Genomic DNA, 27663 nt, shown 5'->3' on the forward strand with positions numbered 1-27663 from the left:
AAAATAATTTAACTCATAAAAAGTCTAGCACATTACTTTGGAAACAACATTTGTATCTTATAAAAACTGCAATCAAGTAGCTTGTACAAATGTGGATTTTAAAAATTCTACATAAAGTGAAATGTAGTCCTTCAGTAACAATACTTACCGCCTGTAGAATGGCTTTACTGTGTCTCCGTGACAACATCTCCAAGGCAGTCAACGCCTGTTCTGCCACATCAATACACTGAATAACTTGCAGCTGGGAACACATATATAGTTACCATAAGGTTATCATTTAAGTTCTTTTCCGATAACTTATCTTCTACATACTTTCTCTAATTTACATCCATGTATACTATCTCTAACATGTAACCCACCATAGGATGCAAGTCACTTAGCAGCTTAAGCTACAAAGTATAGCCAAAACAGTTTCCTTCTAACCAGTTTGCAGTTCTAAGATAGTGAAAAATGTTTTACATAATAAACCAAACCCAATTACATAACTTTTAAATCTTCAGATTTAAAATAGATGAGTTGTTTTACACAACAAAATTTTAAAATCAGATTTTAACTTTACACCATACTGCAAGTTTATCAGATAAAGCAAATTTTGTTGTGTGTTAAACAAACAAAAAGGTCCGTAAGACAGACCAAAAACACAATTTACTACAAACCATATGAAAATTTCTATTCCCCACTGATTCAACTTTCTCAGCTACATAATGAGGGTATAAATAGCTATCAACCTACTGGGATGTCTTCTAGAAATTAGATTATTTTTAATCAAGTACTTTAAAGTTCTTCTCTGAAAGTTATTATATTAATGCGCTAATTATTACTAAAAATTACAAAACTAGAATGATTCTATAAATGATTTATCATCACCTTCAAACTATTGATCTGCTGGACATAAAACATTTCTCGGGAATCTTGGCTAAAAATATACTTTATTTAGAAAATGAAAGCTAAAATTCAAGAGTTTGAAACTTGACTCCCTATGCCTGCTTTTGAACAAACGGGGTAAAAATAGGATCACCTTTTCTAAAAAGACAGGAATAGCATCTACTACAACAGCAGAAGATCGAGGAAGTGCTTCCATCATGTATGTTAAGGCTCGACAAGCATGGTTCATCTAGAAAAGAAGAGATTTTAATGAGTAAAAACTCAAAACTTAAATATACACCATTTAAAAAAATACAATACATACTTACAATATCAAAATTGTGCTCCATCTGAAGTAACGTAATCTGTTAAAAAGATAACAAAATATTAGAAGCTATATTCCTTGGGAAAATCCTAGAGGTATTTCTTCCTCTTCTATTTGAACTTCAACTGAAATGGAAGTATTATTCGTAACTTTTACCACACAAAAATAACTTTAAGATAAAACCTAGTAGGCGTACACAGAAATGATTACACTCAGGATGGTTCATCACACACGGTGACTCCGACTTGAGTGTGCTGCTAGATAACCATAACCTCGTGATACAGGTCACAAACAAAGCCTTCTTGTTACTTGCAACCTATCCTTTTGGTAGCTCTAACCCCTTTCAGAAGCCTATTAATATATCCCTGAGGACTTACCAGTGTTAATAAATACTAGATACATAAATAACAGGATCAGCAATGCACTGACATTTGTTGAGTTAACAAATGTCAGCACAGATTCAGGACCATAACTTAAACTCTTGTGAACAAGCTTCTCTAAAACAGATAAGCACCATTTGACTCAGCTTTAAAATGCACAGTAATATAGGATTTAAACACAAGATCACATCAGAAACTAATTATGCACTAATTAAAGCCAAATTAATATAATTACTCCATATATGCATGAATAAGTTTAAATATCTGACTTCATTTTAGTTTTTCTTGTGGAAAAGATCTTAAGCAGATTTCAGCTATGTTTTTCTAATGAAGGAATGCAAAACTGCTGAGGATACACACTCTATCCTCTCGAAGCAGCTGAATCACCAAAGAAATTTCCTCCTTGGGGGTAAGACAGTCATTCACCGTCTTCTGGTTCAATGGAAATTTTTAAACGCACTGAATTTAAGCTTGTTAAGTACCCTTCAATTAAATTTATAACGACAACAACAAACATCAGATATTCTAACACCATACTCACTCAATACGAATGTCTTCTCAGCTCTGAATTGTGCTGGGTAAAGTATACCTACATACCAGAAGTCCTAAGAACTATTTTTGTTTAAAAGCACACACACAAACACCATAACACATACACACACTCCATTTCAGGACTTAAAAAAAAAACTATCAAATCACTTAATATCAGTCACTTAGAACACTTAGTCTAATTTGAAAGGGGCTGTCATGTTAAAAGAAAAAGTACTAAGTTCCCCAATTATTAAATAACCTTGTTATACTGTGTTTGGGAATGACTGATATAAACAGATACCCTTTCACCAAAAATGGCTATTTATGTCACATGACTGTACTGTGATGAAGAGATATACATAAATAATATTGAACTGTGATAAAAGATATATCTGGAGAAGTCATTAATAACAGCCATTATTAATAGTGAGAGCATACTTGTGCAAGTCAATTAGGTACTTAAATCTAATTAACAACCAGCACATTAAGTAAAGTGAATTATGTGTCAACATTTCTGCCTAGACTTAATGGCTTCTTTAACTAATAAAAACTAAATTTTAACTGTAGATAGTATAAGGTAAGCCTAGTTATTTGTTGCTATTTCTTAGTGAACAAACAACAATAACAATGAAACAAATGAAAGTTTGATTCAGGACACAGAAGCCAGCTATTGAACAAATCAGCAATCTGAGAATGGACATTAACATAGGCAAAATCTGAAAGTTGAAAGGTTAATAATATTGCTATTATGAAACACTCAGAAAGCAACATGTACAACTTTTACTAGAATGGAAATGATAAAATTTGATAACTGGCTTTCATTATCTGCATCTGGGTGGCAGGTGAAGAAACTGTTCTATCCTTTATCAAACTCTGCCAGAGCTGAGCCATCCAAATAAGAACAAGCAGAATAAGGATTGTCACCTTGTATTTCACAGACTTTTCTTTACTCAGCTCTCTCACCAAAACTCAAGCTATCTCCATAATTTGATAATCTCATCAAATGGGACAATATGATGTACAAACCATAACTTCATTTTCTGTCAGCTTTACTGGATATACAAAAAAGATTTACATAGCATTTAATTGTAATTTCCAAAATAAAACATACCACAAATGTAACATGTTTATGTTTGTCTTTTGGTAGTGTTTGATTTAGACTCAAATTTTAATCTTAAATTATAGCCAATTTCTTTAATTTTGGACAAAGAAAATTATCAATCCACTATTTAAATGCTGTATTGTGCTAAGGTGCCCACATTTGATAATGGCAATTTTTCTTCCTATTGTTTTCATATTTAAAAATTTAAGGAATCAAGCTGTTAATCTATCAATCATATCAAAATATCAACTCACAACTGTGTTGAAAAGGCATTAAAAGATTTTTTAAAGTCATTTATTTCTTTTTCTGAGACAGAGTTTTGCTCCTGTTGCCCAGGCTGGAATGCAGTGGCGCGATCTTGGCTCACTGCAAGAGATGAGAGCGATTCTCTGCCTTCCAGGTTCAAGTGACTGTCCTGCCTCAGCCTCCCGAGTAGCTGGGATCCACAGGCACCTGCCACCATGCCCGGATAATTTTTGTATTTTTAGTAGAGACGGGGTTTCACCATGTTGGCCAGCCTGGTCTCGAACTCCTGACCTCAGATGATCCACCTACCTCGGTCTCCCAAAGTACTGGGATTACAGGCGTGAGACATTGCCTCTGGCCAATATAAAAGCTTTTAAACTGAAAGGATCCACATATATACCATATGGCTTGAGTAGTATTCCCATGTAGACACGTACCAAATATGAAACCTTTCTAGCCCCCTGACACAACCCAAAGTGAGCTTCCCTGGCCTATTGCTCCGTGGATCACCAGGTTAAAAGAATAAGCATGTGCATTTTACATGGCAGGAGTCAAGGTTACTGATGAGGTGAACAACTTAAAACCAGTCATTTAAGTATCAAGAATTGGGTGACTATTCAATAAAAAAAAGATTTAGAAAATTTGCCAACTCATTAGCAATTGCTCATCATATCTGTAAGCATGAAATAAAAGCACCAAGTCATATACTCCTTTCTTAACTCTATCATGTTTTAAAAATTAATAATGACAATAATCATACATTCAGTACAAAATCAGCAGATTTCAGAGGACAAATGAGGGAAAAACATTACACTTACCAAAGCTGGAACAACACTCTTGACAGGAAACCCTCCCAGTGTCTCCTCATTTCCCATGACCAGTAACTGACACATCTCAATAACTGCCTGAAGCTGTTGACTTTCATCACTGGCTTGCAATCCTTGTAGTAGCTGCTGGGCCTTAGAACCTTTAGAGAAAAAAGTAATTATTATCTTTAAACATTTAAGAAAATTATTACTAGGTATAAGGTGTGACTTGAAATGTAATTGGTTGCTTATTTTCTTTGCATCCTAATGAAAGACTAGGTCTATACCAGGGTTAAGGCACACTGCTAATACATTGAAGGAAGAATTAAATTAGTTGGATCTACTCTGCCTTAACATGCTTTCACAGTTATGTATTTCTGTCTTCTTAATTGAAAAGTTGACTGATTTTACAGCAAAAACAAAAAATAATATCCATAAGACCAGTATGAACTAATAGCTTTAACATTATCTGTTTAAGGAAATATAAATTGTGAGCAAAGGCTTGCTGCAATAATAAAAACCTGTTAAACAATGATGCCCATACTTCAAAGGAAACGTTATACACCTCTAAACATCTGTACCAGAATAAATAGAATCCAATTAACAGTGAAAGGGCAAGGAAATAAAAAACAAACACAACAACGTATCTAACAAGAGAATGGAAAGAATATTCTGTAAAAATAAAAACAACACACACACACACAAAAATTATAAACCCTTGCATCCTCTTTCATTTCCTGCACAGATGATGGCTATCAGAATGTTTCTACTTTTAAGACTTAATTCCACTACTCCAACAATTGAAAAATGTGAATACTCAACAACCACAGAGAAGTAAGTTGTCATTAAGCTAAACAATACACTCCAAAATAAAGTCTACAGAGGCTGGGTGCAGTGGCTTATGCCTGTAATCCAAGCACTCTGGGAGGCCAAGGCAAGTGGATCACTTGAGGTCAGGAGTTCGAGACCAACCTGGCCAACATGGCGAAACCTCATCTCTGCTAAAAATACAAAAATTAGCCGAGCGCAGTGGTGTGCACCTGTAGTCCCAGATACGCAGGAGGCTGAGGCAGGAGAACTGCTTGAACCTGAGAGGCAGAGGTTGCAGTGAGCCGAGATCATGTCACTGCACTCCAGACTGGGCCACAGACTGAGACTTCATCTCAAAATTAATTAATTAATTTTAAAAAATAAAGTCTACGAATGTGTTTCATTTTTCATGGACACTTTCCTACTTAAAACCACAATTAATTAAATTAACAATTAACCAATCTTATATGATGTTACTTTTAAAGCCCCTTCACTTCTTACGCCTTTTTCAAGTTATTCTTCGCAAATTGGACTTTTCCAGTCCTATATCATTAAGTATTGAAATGTGTAGAAATGGGATATATGTCTGGAAACTGTCAATGAATGCGAAATTCTCAAAAAACTAAACTAACAATTTCAACTGAGCTTCAGTGATATTCCTGGGGGCATACACCTCTCACAGGGGCACATGGCAATCAATGGAAGTTGTTTTATGGTTTAGGATTGTGGCTACTGCATTCCATAGCTATCGCTGCCTACCTACCTTTACCATAATTAAAAATCCATCCAAAAATACACCAGAAGAAGAGTTCGGGGAAATACGATTTAACAATTTTAAACTAAATAATACCAATTCTAGTGAGAACAGGTTTATCACTTCTGTGTTGACATAATGTGGAAGGAAAAACAAAATGATGGAAAAATAGTGAAAACAAATGAATCCTCCACTGATTCCAACTTGACTTTAAAAGGATTAAACAGTTCATATCAAGTATGGCCTAAGAGCACAACCCCCTAAAAGAAAGAACCGACATGTATGTGACTAGATGGAGGTCTTATAACCATTGGGGTTGGCAACTGTAAGGACATGGATCTTATACAGCATAATCAAAATTATCATCAATACCAATAAAACAGGTGGGATGTTCCTAAAAATAACTTACACTAAACTGAAGATGACAACAAAAAGCCAAAACCATAACCAAAACCTGATTTATCCTCTGATCTATGAGGAGAAACCAACTCCTAGAGCAGTGGATTTTGAATTTAGAATCATTTCATACTCTTAAAAACTACTGAGGTACCACAAAGCACTTTTGTTTATGTGGGTTATATTTATTGATAATTTTAAAATATGTTAATTGAAATACAAAAATTTTGAATATTTGCCAGTTAACTCATTATATATTAATAGAAACAATTTTGATTTTAAAAGACCTTATTTTCCAAAACAAGTGGCGTGGTCTCAGCTCACTGCAACCTCTGCCTCCTGGGTTCCAGCAATTCTCCTGCCTCAGCCTCCCAAGTAGCTGGGATTACAGGCAAGGCCAACACACATGGCTAATTTTTCTGTATTTTTAGTAGAGATGGGGTTTCACCATGTTGGCCAGGCTGGTAGTGAACTCCTGACCTCAGGTGATCTGCCCACCTTGGCCTCCCAAACTGCTGGGATTACAAACATGAGCCACCGCGCCCGGCCCAAACACTGTATTTTCAATCTGAATTTGGTTGCTAATGTAGAACCCATAGATACAGAAAGCTAACTATATTTATTTTTAAAATCCATGAATAAGTGGACCCAGCACAGTTCAAACTCATGTTGTTCAAGAGTCAACTGTATATAGAAAAGATTGGCCTTATTTTGTTCCGAAGAGTATTAAAAAGACATGTCTTGGGAGTAAAGACCTAATTAAATTAACTTTCGTTTAGTAAGGGCATCTTAGATAAAAACTGAATTATATTTATTAGGAGTATGTGGCAGTGAAAAACACAATGACTGCTAGTACTGTTTAGTGCCACCGCTTTGATGCTTAAGATCCCACCAGCTTTACCCATTACAGCTTTTGCACCATCAGTTCAAACATCAATGAAGTAGAAAAGGAAAAATCTTGGTAACTATCATTAGTTTTGACCTTATAGAACTCATTTAAGGGTCTCTCTCAGGAACCAAGAGTCCACAGATCACACTTTGAGAACCGTTATCACAGATCCGGGTTTGGCAGGAAAACGTTTTCTCTCAAGGGCGAGATAGTAATTATTTTGGGCTTTACAGGCATATGGTCTCTACTGCAACTACTCAACTCTAGCACTGTAGCTGGAAAGTATCCATAGCAAGTAAGACTAATACAAACAAATGAACATGACTGTATACCAATAAAACATTATGGACACTGAAATTTGATCTGCATTAAATTTTCACATCACAAAATATTCTCTTTTAAAATGTTTTCAGCCACGTAAAATATAAAACCCATTCTTAAGAGCACACAGGTAGTATAAAAACAAGCAGGAGCGTAGTAGTTTGCTAATTTCTGATAGGAATGGAAAGATAAGCCTATAGTGCTTTAGGGAGTCACAGGAGGCTAACGTGTTGAAATCAACTGGCCCACCAGACAGGTATTGAGTTCTGGAACTGTGAAAACTGATAGAGGGGCCAGACACCCTGGCTCACACCTGTAATCCCAGCACTTTGGGAGGCCGAGATGGGCGGATCACCTGAGGTCAGGAGTTTGAGAACAGCCTGGCCAGTATGGTGAAACGCTGTTTCTACTAAAACTACAAAAATTAGCCGGGCGCGGTGGTGTGCACCTGCAGTCCCAGATACGTGGGAGGCTGAAGCACAAGAATCACTTGAACCTGGGAGGCAGAGGTTGCAGTGAACCAAGTTCACGTCACTGCACTCCAGCATGAGCGACAAGAGCGAGACTCTGTCTCAAAAACAAACAAACAAACAAAACTGATAGAGGAGAGAGTAAGAAGTTTTGATAAGATAGAAGAAAATCTTCTGCAGTCTCATGGTGCTTAGAAGCCGACATCTCAACAGAGAGAGTAGGCGTCAAAGACACACGGCTGGTACCTGAACTCCCAAGATAATCTGCCACATTTTGAGACTGCTCAACTATTCAAATCTGAACTCCGAAGGTATTTGCCACATTTTGAGACTGCTCAACTATTCAAATCTGAGGAGACACAGATTTGCAAAGTTGTCAATCAAAATTCTAGGAGGGCCACGACAAAGAAAACAGGGACTAGCAAGAGGTGAAATGAGTCATACCAAAATTACCAGAGGTGAAATTAGTCATACCAAAATTACAACTCTGGTTAAAACAAGCTCAAGTCCTGATTAAAGTTAGAGTGATAAGCTCTGGACCCTTTATTTTTGGTAGAGAAAAAAGAAAGCTAGCACTAGCAGAAAATATCATTTTGGGCCACTTTAGTTCTTTTATATAAAACGTCTGTCACACAACCAAACAATTACTAGACTTATAAAGAGGCAGGAATATGGGACTGAGAATTAAGTGGGGGAAAAAAAGACAATAAAAGCAGACCAATACTTCTAGAATGAAAAGACAAATATTTTATCAATATAAAGCATTAAAAACACAAGCAAAGATGGACAAAATTAAGAATATACAGATTTTCAACAGATGATTGGCATCTATAAAAAGAGAATCAAAAAACTAGTCAGAACTGAAAAACGTATCTGAAATTAAGAACTCATTGACGGGTTTAACAAAAGATTGAAGACAGCAGAAAAAAGAACTAGTGAATTTAAAAACTGATCAATAGGAAGTTTTCCAACTAGGCAAAGAGAAAAAATTCTGAAAACAAAACCAAAAATAAAACAGAGCCAGAGAGACATGCTGGATGCAGTGCAAAGTTTAAATGTGTATGATCCTGACACTCTCCAAAAGGAAAGGAAGGAGAAAATCTGACGATGAGACAAGAGAAACAATACTAGAAGAAATAATGACCAAGAATTTTCTAAAACTGAAGATATCAGCTCACATATTCAAAAGTTCAGTAAAGGGCAAGCACATTAAGGGTCAAGGAAACATCACTTAAACCCTATATAGTAAAGCTATTAAAAAATAAGTGGTTTTTACATTTTTTTTGAGACAGGGTCCCATGCTGGATTGCAGTAGCCCAATCTCGGCTAACTGCAACCTCTGCTTCCTAGGCTTGGCCGGGCACGGTGGCTCACGCCTGTGGTCCCAGCATTTTGGGAGGCCGAGGTGGGGTGGATCAGGAGGTCAGGAGATCGAGACCATCCTAGCTAACACCGTGAAACCCCATCTCTACCAAAAATAAAAAAAATTAGCCAGGTGTGGTGGCGGGCACCTGTAGTCCCAGCTACTCGGGAGGTTGACGCAGGAGGACGGGTGAACCCGGGAGGCGGAGCTTGCAGGGAGCTGAGATCGTGCCACTGCACTCCAACCTGGGCGACAGAGGAGACTCTTGTCTCAAAAAAAAAAAAAAGGATCAATAAAAAATAAGTGCAAATAAAGCACATGCCTGTAACCCCAGCAACTTAGAAACTGAAGCGGGAGGATCACTTGAGGCCAAGGGTCTGCGACTAGCCTGGGCAACATGGTGGGATGGCATCTCATTAATTCACTCATAAATTAATAAAGACACATCAAGGATTTCTCAAACACAGAAAGAAATCATTATTAATAGTCTGACACTATGTTAAAAAAAAAAGTTCTTTAGGCTAGAAGGAAACAATCCTTTAAAGAAAAAAGAAACTGCAAGAAACTAAGAGCACTGCAAAGGTTAAGTATGTTGGCAAACATAAAAGAAAATAGATATTCTAAATAACGTCTCATCAAGTTTATAACACATGCATATATAGGTAAAACAAATTAAATACAACAAACATAAAGGAGGGCAGAAGGTAAAAAGTGTTAATAAACTGTTGTAAGGTTCTTGTACTGTTTGAGATATGATAAAGTATTAATTTAAGGTATGCTATAATAAACCAATGAATTTGCATTATACTCTCTAGGGTACCACTAAAAGAAATATACGAAGATATATATAACTAAAAAAAGTTAATATTAGAGAAACAATGAATTTTGGTAAAAATCCAAAAGCTTGATACCATAGTACTGTCATTCACACATGACTGGTGGAAACGCAAAATGGTACAACTCCAAATGGCGGGAGTTTGCAACACCTACAAAAACATCGTATGCATTTACACCCATTTAAGCACCAAACCTGCTTCTAGAAATCTGTCCAAAAGATAACGCTTGAAAAAATACGAAAGCTACATTTCATTGAAGCCTTGCCAATAGAAAAAAAAAAAAACTGAAAATAACTCAAATGTCCAACAGGGGACTATATAAATAAACTATGTATACCCACACAATGGAGTAACGTGGCAGCTTTACAAAGGCCTATCAGTTGAACATGCAACATGCATGTGGCAGCAATGAAGATTGAACACCAAAACATAGTGTCAAAAGCAAGTAAAGTGTATAAAGTTTGCTACTCTTAACTGAGAAAGGCAGTCCCATGGACAATATAGATATTTATGGATTTTTTAAAGTACATAACAAAAGGACAAGCCATAAAATTTAAAAGATTATGTGAGAGGAAGAAGCAGGGAAAATGGAAAGCAAAAGAAGATAAGATTTTTCTAAATATATGTTGTTTGAAGATTTGACTTTTAGAACTATGTAAATATTACATAATTATAAAAGCAAAACATAAATTTTAAAAAGCAGTCCCTAAAAATCAGAAGCAAAATGAAGTAAATGAACCAATCCAACTTGGTGGCATAAACAAAGAGATGGATTTCAAATGACTTTAAAACACATTAATTTTAACACAAAGTAAAAAATATCCCAGGAACAGAAAGAACTATAAAAACACTTTTTAACTTTTTTAATAATAATACTTGCAGCAGCAACTTGAAATCTTGTACTGTGGGATAAAGCAAATGAGTCACTATGTTATAATTATTGGGAATTAGGACACTCACCATTGGAGAAAGGAGACATAACATTAATGAAGTTAAATAAAAACCCTGTAGACCTAAATATGAATTGGTGGTATCAGTGTCAACTTTTAAAAGTCTAGAAATAATGGTCAACCCAGTAGAAATGAATATGCCAGACTGTGGTCTCTAAATATAAATTAAACCAAGGATCTATGGGGAAATGAACAATTTCAGGTATGGGGAGTGTATTAGTCCATTCTCACACTTCTATGAAGAAATATCCAAGACTGGATAATTTATAAAGAAAATAGGTTTAATTGACTCACAGTTTGGCGTGGCTGGGGAGGCCTCAGGAAACTTACCATCAGTGGAAGGCACTTCCTCACAGGGCAGCAGAAAAAAGAATGAGTGCCAACAGGGGAAATGCCAAATGCTTATAAAACCATCAGATCTAGTGAGAACTCACTATCAGGAGAACAGCATGGGGGAAAACACCCCCATGATTCAATTACCTCCCACTGGGTCCCTCCCAGTGGGGATTATGGGGATTGCAATTCAAGATGAGATTCGGGTGGGTACATAGCCAAATCATAGCAAGGAGAAAAAATAAGTCAACTGAGTTTGGCACATCTTGTCATACCAGAAAATAAGAGGCTATCAAAAATTACTAAGGTTATGGCCAAAAGATTCAGAAGCCAAACTCAAAAAGGTCCCATCATCCAATGCTGGGACAATTCAAGTATCAGTGAAAATCACTGAGATGTTTAATACACGTCTCAACCCACTGCTTACAATTACACTTAAAAACAAACATGTTAAAAAGCAAAACAAAAATATAACAATGGCACCTTTGGAGGATATAAAAATCACTCCTTTTATTAACCAGTAAAGAGTGAAAAATAATTTTTCCTATATCAACTATTGTCCTAGGCAATCAAATAGAAGGTGAGAAGATGACATCCTTTATATATTTCTACTAAATTATTAATACTTTCTTTACTTCTCATAAATGAAAAGTGATTATTAGGTCTAAAATACTACCATTTTGTAACCCCTATTACATAGGTACTTAGTTTCAACAGCTTGTTAAAATACAGACACTATGTACTTCCTAAGAACACACTATGACTTTTCAATAGGCTTTCCTTACCAAGAAAAGAAGATAAAGGCTCAAAACTCAATCTGAAGAGGTCTCTAGATCCAACAACCAGTTTGCAAGGAATACATTTATGATATTGAGACAATGAAGCTTTGACATCTATTGGGTATCTATTATTAAGAAATTACTGTTTTATTTTTTAAGTGTGATAATGTGACTGTGTGTTTTGAGGAGCATTATCTTGAACTACACGATGAAATTTTATAGATTAAAATTAGGTGTCACTTAACAAATGGGATATGTTCTGAGAAATGCTTTCTTGGCCTATTGTGTCGTGTAAATATCATAGAGTATACCTAAACCAAGATGGTACAGCCTACTACACACCTAGGCTGTCTAGTTCAGCCCATTGCTCCTAGGCTAGAAACCTGTACAGCATGTTACTTTACTGAATACTATAGGCAGTTGTAATGAGTATTTGTATATGTTAATATATCTACACATAGAAGAAGTACAGTAAAAATATGATATAAAAGATTAAAAAATGGTACGTCTGTATAGGGCACTTACCATGAATGGAGCTTACCAGGAATGGAAGTTTCTCCAGGTGAGTGAGTGAGTGGTGAGTGAGTGTGAAAGCCTAGACTATATACTACTATCATTTTGTAAACTATATTTACGTATACTAAATTTTTAAGAAATATCTTTCTTAAAGAAATTAACTGGCCGGGCACAGTGGCTCATGCCTGTAATCCTAGCACTTTGGGAGGCTGAGGCGGGCAGATCACAAGGCAGGAGATCGAGAACATCCTGGCTAACACAGTGAAACCCTGTCTCAAATAAAAATACAAAAAATTAGCCAGACGTGGTGGCATGCGCCTGTAGTCCCAGCTACTCGGGAGGCTGAGGCAGGAGAATCGCTCGAACCTGGGAGGAGGAGGTTGCAGTGAGCTGAGACTGCGCCACTGCACTCCAGCCTGGGCGACACAGCAAAACTCCGTCTCAAAAAAATAAAGAAAAAGAAAAAAGAAATTAACTTTAGTTTCCTGTAACTTTTTTACTTCATAAACTTTTGTTAACTTTGACTATTTTGTAGTATTAACTAGCTTAAAACACAAACACGATGAACAGCTGTACAAAAACATTTTCTTTCTTTATATCTGTAGAGTATAAGCTTTTTCCTATTTTGAAAACTCTTTTTTTTTGGTTATTAAACTGTCTTTAAAACACTCAGACACAAACACGAACATTACCCTAGGCCTGCACGGGGTGAAGATGATCAGTATCATTATGTTCTACCTCCACATCTTATGTCCCCCTGGAAGGTCTTCAGGGGTGATGACAGGCATGAAGCTGTCATCTCCTACGACAACAATGCATTCTTCTGGAATACCTACTACTGAGGTTTACAGTTAACGTTCTTCTTTAGTATGTAGAAGGAGTACATTCTAAATCAAGCTTGTTCAATGCATGGCCCAGGATGGCTTTGAATGCAGCCCAACAAAAATTCGTAAAGTTTCTTAAAATATTGTAAGATTTTTTTTTAAGCTCATCAGCTATCATTAGTGTTATTATAGTTACGGTTACTGTATTTTATGTGTGGCCCAAGACAATTCTTCTTCTTCCAATGTGGCCCAGGGAAGCAAAAAGACTGGACATCCCTGGCTCTAAATGATAAAAGTATGGTTTAAAAATCTGTACTGTATATTAGCTAGACGACAGGCATTTTTCAGCTCCATTATAATCTTGTGGGACTAATGTAGTGTGTGTGATCTGTTGTTGAATGAAACATCATCATGCAGCACATGACTGTATATAATGCCTGGGATTCATTTCAAACTCTTATGGGACGAAGGATGAGAATGAGGCTAGAGATAAAGATTAAATATGAAGTAGGCACTGTTGAAGCTGGGTCATGGGCACAAAGAGGTGTGGCATTGTTTTTGACTCTAGTTCTAGTCTACGGTTTATATTAAGTTCATGTGTAAAGGTTGACGGTAAATACAGGTTTCAGATACTTTAAAATCAATACCCTTAGGGACCCACTCCAACAGTGTTTTTTTTTTTTTCCTTTCCAGGCTTCTCCCCAGTGATAAATAAAATCAAATTTCTCTTAAAAACAAACAAACAAACAAAAATCTTATCTGATTGTAATGTATAGATCATATTTTGATCCCAATTCAAGGAAACAGGCCAGGTACAGTGGCTCATGCCTGTAATCCCAGCACTTTAGGAGGCCAAGGTGGGCGGATCACCTGAGGTCAGGAGTTCGAGATCAGCCATCCAACACAGTGAAACCCCATCTCTACTAAAAATACAAAAATTAGCTGGGCTTGGTGGCACACACCTGTAATCCCAGCTACTCAGGAGGCTGAGGTGGGAGGATTGGACCCGACAGGCAGAGGTTGCAGTAAGCTGAGATCACGCCACTGCACTCCAGCCTGGACGACAGAGCAAGACTCCATCTCAAAAAATATATATATTAAAAAAAAGTACACATGAGAACCAACATCCTTATATCCAAATATTTAAAGCTATGAAAAATTCAGCTAGCAAACTGTTTAATGTTTTATCCTCTCACCTTGACAAATACATCATTATGACAAACTCAAGTTTCAAATCTATGCAAAACATGCCATCACGTGCCATAATTACCAATGTAATTGTTTGAGATTCTTTATTCTTATTTTGTTCAAACAGAATCAATCTCGCTACAAAATCTGGATAATTCAGCAATGAAAGCTGTATTTAAGGCGTGATTGTGCGCAAGCCTTATTTTAAAAAATGGGTTAAAGTTGATGAAAAACTTCTTAATACTTACATCAATAGGTTACAAGTAACAATAGCAGTTGGCTAATTATTGAGGGATTTCAGGGAAGGAACATTTTTACTTACTAGCTCCACTTCCAATTGTTCTATGGAAAAGCTGTGACATCCGAGGACCAAGAGGACCAAATAGGTGAGGGGGAAGACCCCTTGCCTCTAACAAAGCTAGAGAAAAAAGAAGGGCAGAGTGAACAACTAAGATGACTTCATGCAACTGATCTATCTAAAAATTTCAAGTAACTGATTCATCTCGCTTAACTGATTCAGTCAATGTTACTTTGCTTTCTGGACTTTTAAGAGAAGCTACAAACTTTCAAGATCACCCTAATATGTTAAATCAGTGCCAGCAGGAATGTGTAAGTATTTCAAGAAAAATCTAAGGTAAATATTTTGATATTCTGAAGAGCTAATATGTTAAGCACCCTTGCTCTGTTTTCTGTATGACATTATTTCCCAATCAGATATTGGTCATCAGATCCTATAAAACCATATGAAAACAGTATATGATTTTTATTAGTTCCAAAAAGTGAAAACAAAACAAAACAGGCCAGGAATAGTGGCTCACACCTGTAATTCCAGCACTTTGGGAGGCCGAGACGAGAGGATCACCTGAGGTCAGGAGCTCAAGGCCAGCCTGGCCAACACGATGAAAGCCCGCCTCTACTAAAAATACAAAAATTAGCCAGGTGCAGTGGCAGGCCCCTGTAATCCTAGCTACTCAGGAGGCTGAATCAGGAGAATCATTTGAATGCGAGAGGTGGAGTTTGCAGTGAGCTGAGATCGTGCCATTGCACTCCAGCCTGGGCAACAAAGTGAGACTCCGTCTCAAAACAATCAAACAAACAAAAACTATGTGTTCCTGAGAGTCTGAGTCCTAGAGATACTTGTATGTTCCCTCAGGAACTTAAAAGCAATCAAAAATGATTTATAAATAATACATTTATTGTAAGCCTCACACTGAGATCTGTTTAAATCAAATGAGATAAAAATACATACCCAACCATACATAATATTAGGCTGCTTTTGTAAAAGCATTTGTAACATTTAAAAAAACCTACAATTTGTGTATACACTATACATTCATTTTGAAACATGATCAAGAAGATAAAAAACCATGGCCAGACGCCTTATTAAAACCCATTTATGCTGCAGGTTGCAATTTTTTGAATTTTTGCATGAGTGAAAAATCAGACCTTGGCGATGGCCTTGAGCAGTAGGATATAAATAACTCCCACATCCTTCGTGTTCCAATAATGGAACACTAGGCCTAAGTGGGTTAAATGCATTCATAATGCTACTGGATACCAGACAAAAATATATTAAGGTATCCGTTTTTCAAGATTTTTAACTTATTTATTACTGAAACCAGCTACACATGCAACCACAATTAAAAAATTTTAAACAAAAATAAATACGTAAGGCTTCACCTAGTTAAACAGTAAACATGAAGAGGCGGACAGCTCATCTTCCAATTCCAAATCATGAAATTGCTACTAAAAAGTTTTTTTTTTTTTCTTGGAGGTGCAGGTACTGCTAGATTATGGTCAAATGAATTTAACTAAATTAATTTCAACAAAGAATGGTATTAACAGGTAGCTCATGGTAATGGTTTCTTATAGGCTCAATAACTGTTTTTACCTTGCAAACGTCCCATCTCAGAATCATCTGATTCACTCTCCCCAGAGGTGGTCATGCCAACAGCCCCTGCAACAGAACTAGAGGCTTGGGGTGGAGGGGAAAGATGAGGGTTAGGAGGAGCACTTAAACACATTATGTCTGGCTTATCTTAGAAAAACCAAAGTTTTGTGGACTACAATTGAATAAAGGCAATTAAACTTGTCTTGCTACTGTACACTCAGCTGTTCTTCTAGACTTTATCCTGTAGCTTTTAGGAATGAAAGGAGAGCTCAACTATTTTAGTATTAAAAAGGTTGTATTTTTATGCTTGTTTTTCATTTATATGTGGCTTTTGACAAATTTCTTGTGCCTTTGAAACTGTTCTTTAATTAAGATGTCCTGAATCCCTCTTCTGAAAGTCAATAAAGAACATACTGCTATAACAATTGTGATTATTTAACAGATGGCCAATTAGTAACAAAAATAATAAAAAGGCAAAATAGACATTTGGGGGAAATGTTGTATGTAGACGTCTGCCTTCTAAGTCTGCTTTATTCCCGGACTACAGTCTTGATACAATCATTTATCTGTTTTCATTAACTTCAGGGGTGCAAAAAGATATTACAACTAACAGATGACTGCTATGAAGCATGAAAGAGGCTGGGCATGGTGGTTCACTCCTGTGATACCAACACTTTGCGGACCATGGCAGAAGGATCATTTAAGCTCAGGGATTCAAGACCAACCCGGGCAATATAGTGAGACTTGTAGTCCCAGCTACTGAGTTGGGCATGCCTGAGTTGAGAGCACTGCTTGGGCCCAGGAGGTAGAGGCTGCAGTGTGCCATGATTGTGCCACTGCACTCCAGCCTGAGTGGCAGGGCCAGACTCTGTCTCAAAACAAAAACAAAAAGTATGAAAGACAGGGCAACTAAAGTGTCAAAACTAGTGTGAAATGAAGAGTTAAGACTCAGGATACTATTAATCGAAATACTGACCTGACCAACAATGACGAAAAACCAGTCTAAGCTAATGGAGGTAGAGTCTATTATAAATCTGAACAGGAAGTAAAACCATATTCCTGCAAAACTAGCAGTTAATTGTGCCGCTGTGTTGTCTGCTGAGGTCAAAGGTTTTTGTTTGTTTGTTTGTTTGTTTGTTTGTTTGTTTTAACACAGATGATTGATCTACATAAGCTCTTCCACAATACCTTAAGCCCTATATACTGCACAGATTGTGACAGAATGCAAGCCAGGAAGAATATTTTTGTCATAATTGTTAAAGAGGCATGTGTGAATAACATATGCGAATTTAAAGAGCTTGTCTGAAGAAAAAGATGCCAAAATACCAGCCACTGACTGTATTTTCATATTACCATTCTCTTCACACACCATTAAGTATTTTCTATGTAACTTCGTTATTGGGATTAAAAAAAAAAATTCTTAGAAAAACTTATGGTTTAGAACAGGGTCAGCAAAATATGGCCCAAAGGCCAAATCCAGTCCACCACATGGTTTTGTAAATAAAAATTTTATTAGAACATAGCTGTACTCATTCATTTACAAGTCTGTGGCTGCTTTCACGCTATAATTACAGAATTGAGTACTTGCAACAGAGACTACATAAAGCATAAAACATTTACTACCTGGCCTTTTACAAAAATGTTGGAAACTCCCCCACCACTCCGAAAGGTTTAGAGCCATAGAGAGACAGATTTATCAGAAATAATGAAGTTGTATAAAGGTTGGGCAAAATCCACACTTCTGGTAAAGAAAAAGGAAATTAACCAATAACTACACACTATAATGCTACTTACAGGTAGGCAGCATTTATGAAATGCTTACCATACAACACAGGCATTGTCTAAGTTTCCTCATAACTGTACAAAAGGTATTATAATCATCATGCACATAAGGAAACTAAGGTTTTGTGACTTTGAGCATACTTGGCCAAGGTCAGATAGCTAGTTATGGACGAGAGATCTGAACTCAGGAAGTCTGACTTCACAGGTTGTATGACTCAAATATATTCTTTAGCAGTGATTTTTAATTCAAATACAGTTGCTTCTTCACATTATACAGAAATGCTGTTAACGAACACTGTTACTAGGTACAATAATAACTGAAATGGCTCTTAAACTTATCTTAACACTATTCCATCTATGTAGGAAGCAAATACCAAGTTTTAACAAATGAAATGGTGGGTATTTTTAAAACACACTCTGGAGCCCACACATTAAAAAACAAACACACAGAAATCTAACCTGTTAAAGTACTGCTGGGTTTTTAAGTTTATTAATCAGAGAATCTATTTGATTTTACTTTAAAATGTTCTCCAGACCTACAACCATTAAAGGTTTCTACCTAACATTACTTCTCAAACATTTTATTCTAATGATTTTCATAATGAATATTTCAAACTGCACTGCCACAAAGACATCAATTAATCAAAACATAAAACCTATAGAAGAACATAATTAAAAGAGATGCTGAGGTTCTACTCAACCTTTGGGGAGCCACAGAATCTTTTTTATTTTTTGAGACAGGGTCTTGCTGTCTTGCCCAAGCTGAAGTGCAATGGTGCAATTCACAGCTCACTGCAACTTCCGCCTCCAGGGCTCAAGCAATCCTCCCGCCTCCGCCTCCTGAGTAGCTGGTACCACAGGCACATGCCACCAAGCCTGGCTAAGTTTTGTATTTTTTTGTAGAGACACGGTTTCACCATGTTGCCCAGGCTGATCTCAGACTCCTGAACTCAAGTGATCCACCTGCCTCGGCCTCCGAATGTTGGAGTTACAGGTGTGAGCTACTGCCAGAAGTCTGATTATCAGTAGAGGGTAGGGTGCTGGTTTTGACAGAAATTGGAAACTAACTGTGAAGAAAAGGATTCTTTCGCCATACCTCTGATAGCAAGTATTAAGCTTTTGTTCCCTTTTATGAAGTAGTTTAGGTTATCTAAAGTGGGAGTTTAGATATGAGTTATGAGTTATCTAATTTTGTAAAACATATATAAAAACTATTTTTGTATGTTTTACAAAATTAGTTTGCTTTTACCAAAACAAAACAAACAAAACAAACAAAACTACTAGTTTTGTATGTTTTACAAAATTAGAAGACCTAAACCAGCCAAGCCTCTGGCTAATTTAAGTAGCAGTATAGAGATAGCTGTTCTGTAAGGTCACGCAGATACGAAAATGTAATTAATCAACAGGAGTCAGCTACAGTTCTTTCATCAAGGCTTCAAACCTCCTTAAGACATAGGCCAGATTTGTTCCCAGAGTCAAATATAAAAATGTGACTATCAGTAGATAAAATCCAATGCCACATTTTCAACAGATATTTCCCGTTTAGTCTCAGCCTATCTTCACAGTACCGTGTAAGACAGTTTCCAATACACACAAGTGAAAACACTGGAGAGATACTGTCTAAATCAGAATACAAACATTCTATTATGGAGTGACAAGTTTTTATACTTTAACCAATTGATGCAAAGTTAACAAAATTGGACCACTTTCTTTATGTGATCTAACCCTGATCATTTCTTCTGAAACTATAAACCTACCCAATGCAAAATGAAGCTGACATTATTTTACAAGCATAAAGAAAAATAGTTCATTCCTTACTTTAGTACCGCTAGCATTTGCAAGACTTTATCAACACTATAAAGGTCTGTACAGTTCCGATTATGTCCAAATCTAAGAATGCACAGGAGACCAGGTGCGGAGGCTCACGCCTGTAATCCTAACACTTTGGGAGGCCAAGGTGGGCAGATTACTTGAGGTCAGGAGTTGGACAGCAGCCTGGCCAACATGGTGAAATCCCTTCTGCACTAAAAATACAAAAATTAGCCGGCTGTGGTGGCAGGCGCCTGTAGTCCCAACTACTTAGGAGGCTGAGGCAAGAGAATCACTTGAACCCAGGAGGCAGAGGCTGCAGTGAGCTGAGATTGCAACACAGCACTCCAACCTGGGCAACAGAGAGAAACTTTTCCTCAAAGAAGAAAAAAAAAACGCACAGGAGTCTGCCTCTGACTCGTGGGAAAGTGTGGCAAACACTACACTTTCAACTTCAAAAGCTAGCATTTCTTACATGAAGAGCTAATGTGGTTGGGCTTTTTAAAATAACAACAACATTATTTCCAAATAAATGTTTCCAATGGAGTCTTATATCGACTATACAAGCACTATCCGAAAAGGTTTACTTGTCAAAAGGAGCTCTAAGTCCACAAACCTATACACCATACTAATTTAGGTTTGTATTTTCTTTTACATTCCCATTTTACACATGCAGAAGCTAAAGCACATTATCATGAAGAACTTAATGTAAAGCTGTTAAATAATTAGCTTATTTCCCCATAAATACTTTCATGAGTCAGCAGAGAAATTCCTATAATTCATAAGAGATCTATCCTCCAAAATGTAATGAAGTCAGTCTTCCAATACAAGTGCACAAGCCACATGTATTTTTTATCACCAGCTACAATACACAGCTTGGGAAACAACTGTATCACACTGTAATTTCAAACATAAATGACAATGGAATGCCTGGAAGTGTTTAGAAAGGCAGTCGGATGAGCCTGATTCCTGTATGCTTTTATCCTCTTAGGTAAATAAATAGGGGAACAAAATTTTACACCCCGTTCCCATTCCAGCCTTCAATTATATATTCGTATAAATTATATAAACTCTTGTAACTGCATTAGACAACAATGCTGTTACAAATATGCCTGGCTTTGGGAAGTCACACATCACAGCTTGTAACCCTGAGCAAGCATAAGCAATGTTTGTCTCCATTTTTCCTCACTTAAAAAATGGTAATAACAGCACTCATACCTCAGCAGGTTGTTTGGAATATTAAATGAGAATATATGTAAAGTGCTTAATACTATGGCTGGACTGCAATGTAGTGTACACTGTATATTAGTTATAATAATTACTGTAGTGAGTCTACATTAATAGCCTGCAGCTCCTTTTCTGTCACCCATTTGGGAATTGCCCCATTTCCACATTCAGGCTTCAAATAAACATTAAAAGACTGGGAAGGAGCATACAACACTGGGACAGACTGTGAGTCACAACCAGTTTTAATGAGTTGCAATGAAATGGACTTTCCAAATATCTACCATTTAAACCTTCAAAAAAACTATCCTAGGAAAACAAATATGGGAAAAAAAAACTCCTCTCCCACCATATAATTTATCATATAAAACTAAGAAAGTGTAGTGCTTAAAAGAAAAAAATGCTAAGCTAGACAAAACAAGAAGACATCAATAGCGGGTAAATCACAACCTTCCTGGCAAACTATGACATATGATCAACCACAGACATTAAAGAAAATGACAACGTATCCTAATAGTAAACAATAGTATCTGAAATATCTTTGTCCAAAAGGAAGTATATGCCTGTATCTAAACCTGTGTGTATCATCTGATTTAAGGGACTCACACATATAAGCCTATAGTGATTGACTTTAACATTTTTTTATCTGTTGTTCATGTCATTGAGAAATGTCAATAGAAACTACATTTTGATATCCATCAGCCAGAATGAATAGTTGAAGTATTAGCCTTGTTTTGGTACAGGTAATGGGTACGTATTTAAAGCTAAGAGAAAAGCCTTAATTTTGTGCTTCTAATATATCAAGAATAAAAATGAGAAGCCCATTAACAATATAAATGCTATTCTTACAGCTAAGGTTCAAACTGAATACTTGTATTTTAGGGCTTACAAAAATTCTAAATAAAAATTTATATATGTGTGAAGCAATTTAAACTATATCCTTACATTTTTACTATGAATTTAAATTCTTTCAATCAATGGGCAGTTATACATACTAGTCAATATATAAAAAGCTTAAACAGAGTTTACTTCTTCCTAAAAGCCTTTTGAATGTAATTAGTGCAAATTTGGATGAGAATTTTAAAATGGCAACCAAATCCAACTAATCAAAATATCAAACTGGTAAAGTAAAACAAAACAGAACAAGAAGTTTATACGATAGTAACACCTAGCATACTTCCCTCCCTCCGCCCATCAAATCTGTAAAAGACAGAAACGCATTTTAAAGCTAAGAAGTACCAATCTACCTGCAGCTCCTTGGGGAGCTTCATCTGTCCGAGCAGCTGAAGAATTTACTGCCTCCTGGTTGCTTTCAGGGTCTGCCATTTTCTCCTGTCGACGAGCTTCAGCTGCTCCTCTTTTGCCCAGGCCAGAGCCTCGCCGACTACAACAGAAAAATGTCATCATGGGCAGCATTACCAGTGAACCAGGAGCAATGTATACACAACACAAAGCTCAAATTCATGGAGCACAAAGCCAGTTTCTTCTTCGTCCTCTTTTTAAATAAAAGTAAGTGCAGAAAATCACCATGTATAACAACCAAGACTTTGTATATTTAAAATTCTTCCAAGTTATATTGCATTTACAATACAAGCTTTTGTGTTACTGTGAGCTGTTGTCATCCTCAGAAACAGAAATGATTTTTAAAACACTTCCAGCTAAACAGAAAAGTGACTCTTCCTGCAGAGAAAATTCAATTCATTTAAAATAGAGCATCATTTCCAGGGTAAATAGTGGATTAATATATTAATACTGGCTGGGTGCGGTAGCTCACGCCTGTAATCCCAGCACTTTGGGAGGCTGAGGCAGGTGGATCACCTGAGCTCAGGAGTTCAAGACCAGCCTGACCAATATAATGAAACCCTGTCTCTACTAAAAATACAAAAATTAGCCAGGTGTGGTGGCGGGCGCCTGTAATCCCAGCTACTTGGGAGGCCAAGACAAGAGAATTGCTCGAACCTGGGAGGCAGAGGTTGCAGTGAGCCGAGATCATGCCACTGCACTCCATCTTGGCAGCAACAACAACAAAAAAATTATACAAAAGAACTGCAGATTAACACTGAGAATGCGAGGAAGAGAGGAGGAGGAGATGGGAAAAAAATTCCCAGCCCCTGTGTTCCAGATTACCTAAATCATACAAAAATCACTATCCTAATAATGAATAACTCCATTCTTTAAGTTATGGATTTAATATTATTAATAAATACAGATAACATTTGGGAAAGACATTCATCTAGGACAGAGACACAGAATAAATTATGGAAAAAGAATGACCACTTATTTCTCCTATAGAAAATTACATTTTATTGATGATAAACCTTTTTTTCTCCTTCAATAGCGAAATCAGTAAGCAAACCGGGGAGAAGCAAAAATACTTCCCCCAAAATTATTCAAACTTGATAGCATTTAAACAAAAGCTTCCCAAATTATCTCAAGAAAGGCAGAAACCTGTTACTAAAGACATGTTTTAGACTAAAGTCACACTACAGTAAAGTGAGAGAAGCAGGCACAACTGACCTACAAAGGAAGGCTCTGGCTTACCTGAGAGCACTGGAAGAGTTTATTCTCATTACAGAAAAAGCTTCCCTACATAGAAATCTGCTTAACTAATCTTTCCTTCACAAGGAAACAGCTCATTCCCAACCCATTTTACAAAGCTACAAATTAGTGGGATTCAAATTGACTCATTTAAGATTTAATCTCCACCAGCACACTGGGCTGACCACTTCGGATACATAGGGCTGCTGCCCTCGAGGAGTGCTACTCCAAAGAGAAACAAGGACACCCTTAGTAGGTGACCAAGGCACCTACTAAGCAGAATCTCAACTAATTCAGAAAAGATTTGCCATGAAGAGCGCTTCCAGCAGGTGGCTAGATTAGACGGCCTGCGCACAGCATGATCATGCCTCAGTGGGTAATTTCGCACGCGCAAATTATCATGAGCAGAAGGAGAGAGGGTTGCAGAGAACAGCAGAGCAAGCAAGACAACTACAACACTAGATTACCTGACTTCGCATACGGCTTAAAATTAATTTTCAGACACAATAAATTCAGTTTGCATCTCAGACTAAACCTTGAGTAATTAAGATGCAAAATTTGGCCCAAAATAGGACAAAAACTCTGGAAAACTAAGAAGTTTCTTCAGAAATCCTCAGAAAAGTTGCTATGCAACCTCAAAAGCAAACAGGTGTACTAAATCCAGAAATTTTAAACAATCTAAAAAATTTAAAAGCAGGTGGAAAAGATTTAAGGTGGCAAGGCTATGTTTCTTATTACTTATAGGCACCAAGTTCTACTGTTTACTTACGTCACTATTGTAACACTGCCAAGAGTAGATATAAGAACCAAAAGAAGTGGAAAGACCTTTCTGCTAACCTGAGTGGGAAAAAGTAAACTAAAATCATTCCCGCCCCCCCCCACCCCCCCCCATTACTAGTGTTGATGCATTTACTAGAGGGAACAAGCTACAGTCGTGTGCTGCATAATGTTGTTTCTGTCAAGGACGAACCATGTATATGACCGTGGTCCTGCAAGATTATTAATACCCTATTTTTACTGTACCTTTTCTATGTTTAGATATGTTTAGATGCATAAATGCTTGCCATTGTGTTACAACTGTCTACAGTATTCTGTAAGGTAACATGTTTTACAGGTTTGTGGCTAGGAGCAACAGGCTACCACACGGCCTAGATGTGTAGTAAGCTATACTATCTAGGTTTGTTTTAAGTGTTCTCCATGATGTTTGCATGGCAAAATCACCTAATGACACATATCTCAGAACATGTCCTCCTCATTAAAAGTGGCATGACTGGCTGGGCACGGTGGCTCACACCTGTAATCCCAGCACTTTGGGAGGCCGAGGCAGGCGGATCACGAGGTCAGGAGACCGAGACCATCCCGGTTAACATGGTGAAACCCCGTCTCTACTAAAAATACAAAAAAAATTAGCTGGGCGTGGTGGCGGACGCCTGTAGTCCCAGCTACTCAGGAGGCTGAGGCAGGAGAATGGCGTGAACCCGGGAGGCAGAGTTTGCAGTGAGCCGAGATTGTGCCACTGCACTTCAGCCTCGGCGACAGAGTGAGACTCTGTCTCAAAAAAAAAAAAAAAAGAAAAGAAAAAAGTGGCATGACTATACAAAGACGGAGAACTCATATATAGCTACTGAATAATTAGCAGCAGAATGGCACCTGACTAACCGACCAAGCCTGAAAAGCTGAGAGGAAGTTGCAGATTTTTACCTTTAGGCTAAGATTCTCAATCAGTTAATAAAGGTATATGAGATATTAACTGTATCACATCAAAGTTGTTTTGAAAATGAGATCTACAGCAACTAGAATCTAGAATTGGAGATGCGAGAGGACACACATAATAACTACGCTTTTTCTTGAGAGAAAGGTGTTATAACATAAAAATTAAGTAAATTTCCCCCTCCATTCATTAAACTTAGCAATTGGTTCTAACACTTTTAGAAACCAATTGGGCAACAGTACAGCCATTAAAACAGGTATCCTTTTTGATTCATTAATCACACTATTGGGAAATTTAACTACCTTTTAAAAACAACCCAAATCTGCACAAAGATGCGCATTAGAAGTGTATTTGGCAGACCAGAACTCTGTAAACAGCCAAAGGTCCTGCTACTGTCAATGGTATTGTGAAAACAGTGTAACAACAAAGGAAAAGTAGAAGATAAAAGTATCGTCAAGAAATAGAATGATTAAAACTTAGTAAAAACATGTAAATAAATATTGCGGAGAAATTCACAAAGATAATACCAGTTATGTTAGAATATGTCTTTACTCAAGTAAAAAAAAATTTAAATAATTTTTAAAAAATCATCGGGCACGGTGGCTCATGCCTGTAATCCCAGCACTGTGAGAGGCTGAGGAGGGTGGATCACTTGAGGTTGGGAGTTGGAGACTAGCCTGGCCAACATGGTGAAACCGCATCTCTACTAAAAATAAAAAAATTAGCTGGGTGGGGTGGCAGGCACCTGTAATCCCAGCTACTAGGGAGGCTAAGGCAGAACCACCTGAGCCCGGGGGGCGCAGCAGGTTGCAGTGAGCCAAGATCGCGCCACTGCACTCCAGCCTGGGTGACAAGAGCAAGACTCCGTCAAAAAACAAAACAAAACAAAACAAAACAAAAAACAACCTATGGAGTTAAGTATTTTGATGAAAGTTGAAACTGAGCAACAGAATACAAATGGACTCACTATAAACGAAAAAAAAAAAAAAAACAAATTACCTGGTACTAGCACAGGAGCCCGTGGTCTTTTGGCGTGTGCTCCGCCTCAAACTGGGGAGCTCAGCAGGTGGAGACTCACTGCGTTTCTTCGTAGATTTTCTTAAACCTATCCACAGAAAATGGAAAAGTGTAATTTTATAATGAGAAATTATCACTAATTAAAAATTATAAAATTCTTCAGGTCATCGTGTTCAAAACTTGACAAAATATTTTTATAACCTCTCCAGCAGTATTGCTAGCTTTATTTCCACAGCCTATTCATAATGAAAAAGCTAATGGTACTTGGCACTCCAGTTCAGGATCGGTCTTCTCACTTGGGCCCAACCTTGACCCAAGCTATCCCCACAGTGCTGCCTATCTCTCCTCTTTCAAAGTTCTTTTCTCTCCTGCTCCTCTTCTCCACTAACAAAGGTGAGTTTTTTTGTATATACCATTTATTTCAAGAACTTACTAAACGTCATTGAGTTTATCAACTTTGTTATACTGCTCTTATATTGTCTCATTTCAGTTAGTTTATATAAGGCTCATCAATAAGGTATGAGAGAACAAAATGAGTTATACCACCCATCAGAAAGGTACATGCACTAGGACTGAAGGTTATTAGGAAGTCTAATTTATAAAATACTGTATAATTAGGGGGGAGAGTCAATTAAGCACAGTTTACATGTTATTCTGGAAACTAACTAACGCCTTTACAGGTCAATAGGCTCGAAAACGGTGTATCAATTAAGTAAAGTTTATTACTATTTTATGAACAGTAAGAAAGCCAAGACAGCATCCACTGTTGCCCAACCCTCCCAGTGTTACCACAAATGACATACTAGGCAGTATAGTCAATCTAAACAAAGACCTCCAGCAATGAAAGGTCTCCAAAGTTACCAATCACATTTCCATGAGAACTCAGTACCATCTTAAACAGCTGTTAACTTTTTCAGAGACTAATTAATTATACCATTGGTCCTGGTCACTTGCTTCTTTTCAGGAAGTTTTAATTTTGCTGATTTCATTGCTTTAAAGGGGAAAAAC

At 37.1% G+C, this 27663-nt stretch overlaps 1 protein-coding gene across 50 annotated transcripts in view; it reads right to left on the minus strand.

Annotated features, from left to right (window-relative positions):
* The window catches only part of TRIP12 (thyroid hormone receptor interactor 12), a 156534-nt gene that overhangs the window by 47223 nt on the left and 81648 nt on the right, over window positions 1-27663 (minus strand). For all 50 annotated transcript variants that reach the window (XM_054549933.2, XM_063713089.1, XM_063713100.1 and 47 more), the window contains 8 exons: window positions 26638-26743; window positions 22637-22773; window positions 16575-16658; window positions 15006-15101; window positions 4267-4415; window positions 1194-1229; window positions 1019-1114; window positions 149-241 (listed from right to left, as the gene is read on the minus strand). In XM_054549933.2, the coding sequence (XP_054405908.1) occupies window positions 149-241; window positions 1019-1114; window positions 1194-1229; window positions 4267-4415; window positions 15006-15101; window positions 16575-16658; window positions 22637-22773; window positions 26638-26743 (797 nt within the window). The remainder of the gene's footprint in view (window positions 1-148; window positions 242-1018; window positions 1115-1193; window positions 1230-4266; window positions 4416-15005; window positions 15102-16574; window positions 16659-22636; window positions 22774-26637; window positions 26744-27663) is intronic.

This window comes from Pongo abelii, chromosome 11 (assembly GCF_028885655.2).
Source record: "Pongo abelii isolate AG06213 chromosome 11, NHGRI_mPonAbe1-v2.0_pri, whole genome shotgun sequence".
In the NCBI taxonomy this organism is placed as follows: domain Eukaryota; kingdom Metazoa; phylum Chordata; class Mammalia; order Primates; family Hominidae; genus Pongo; species Pongo abelii.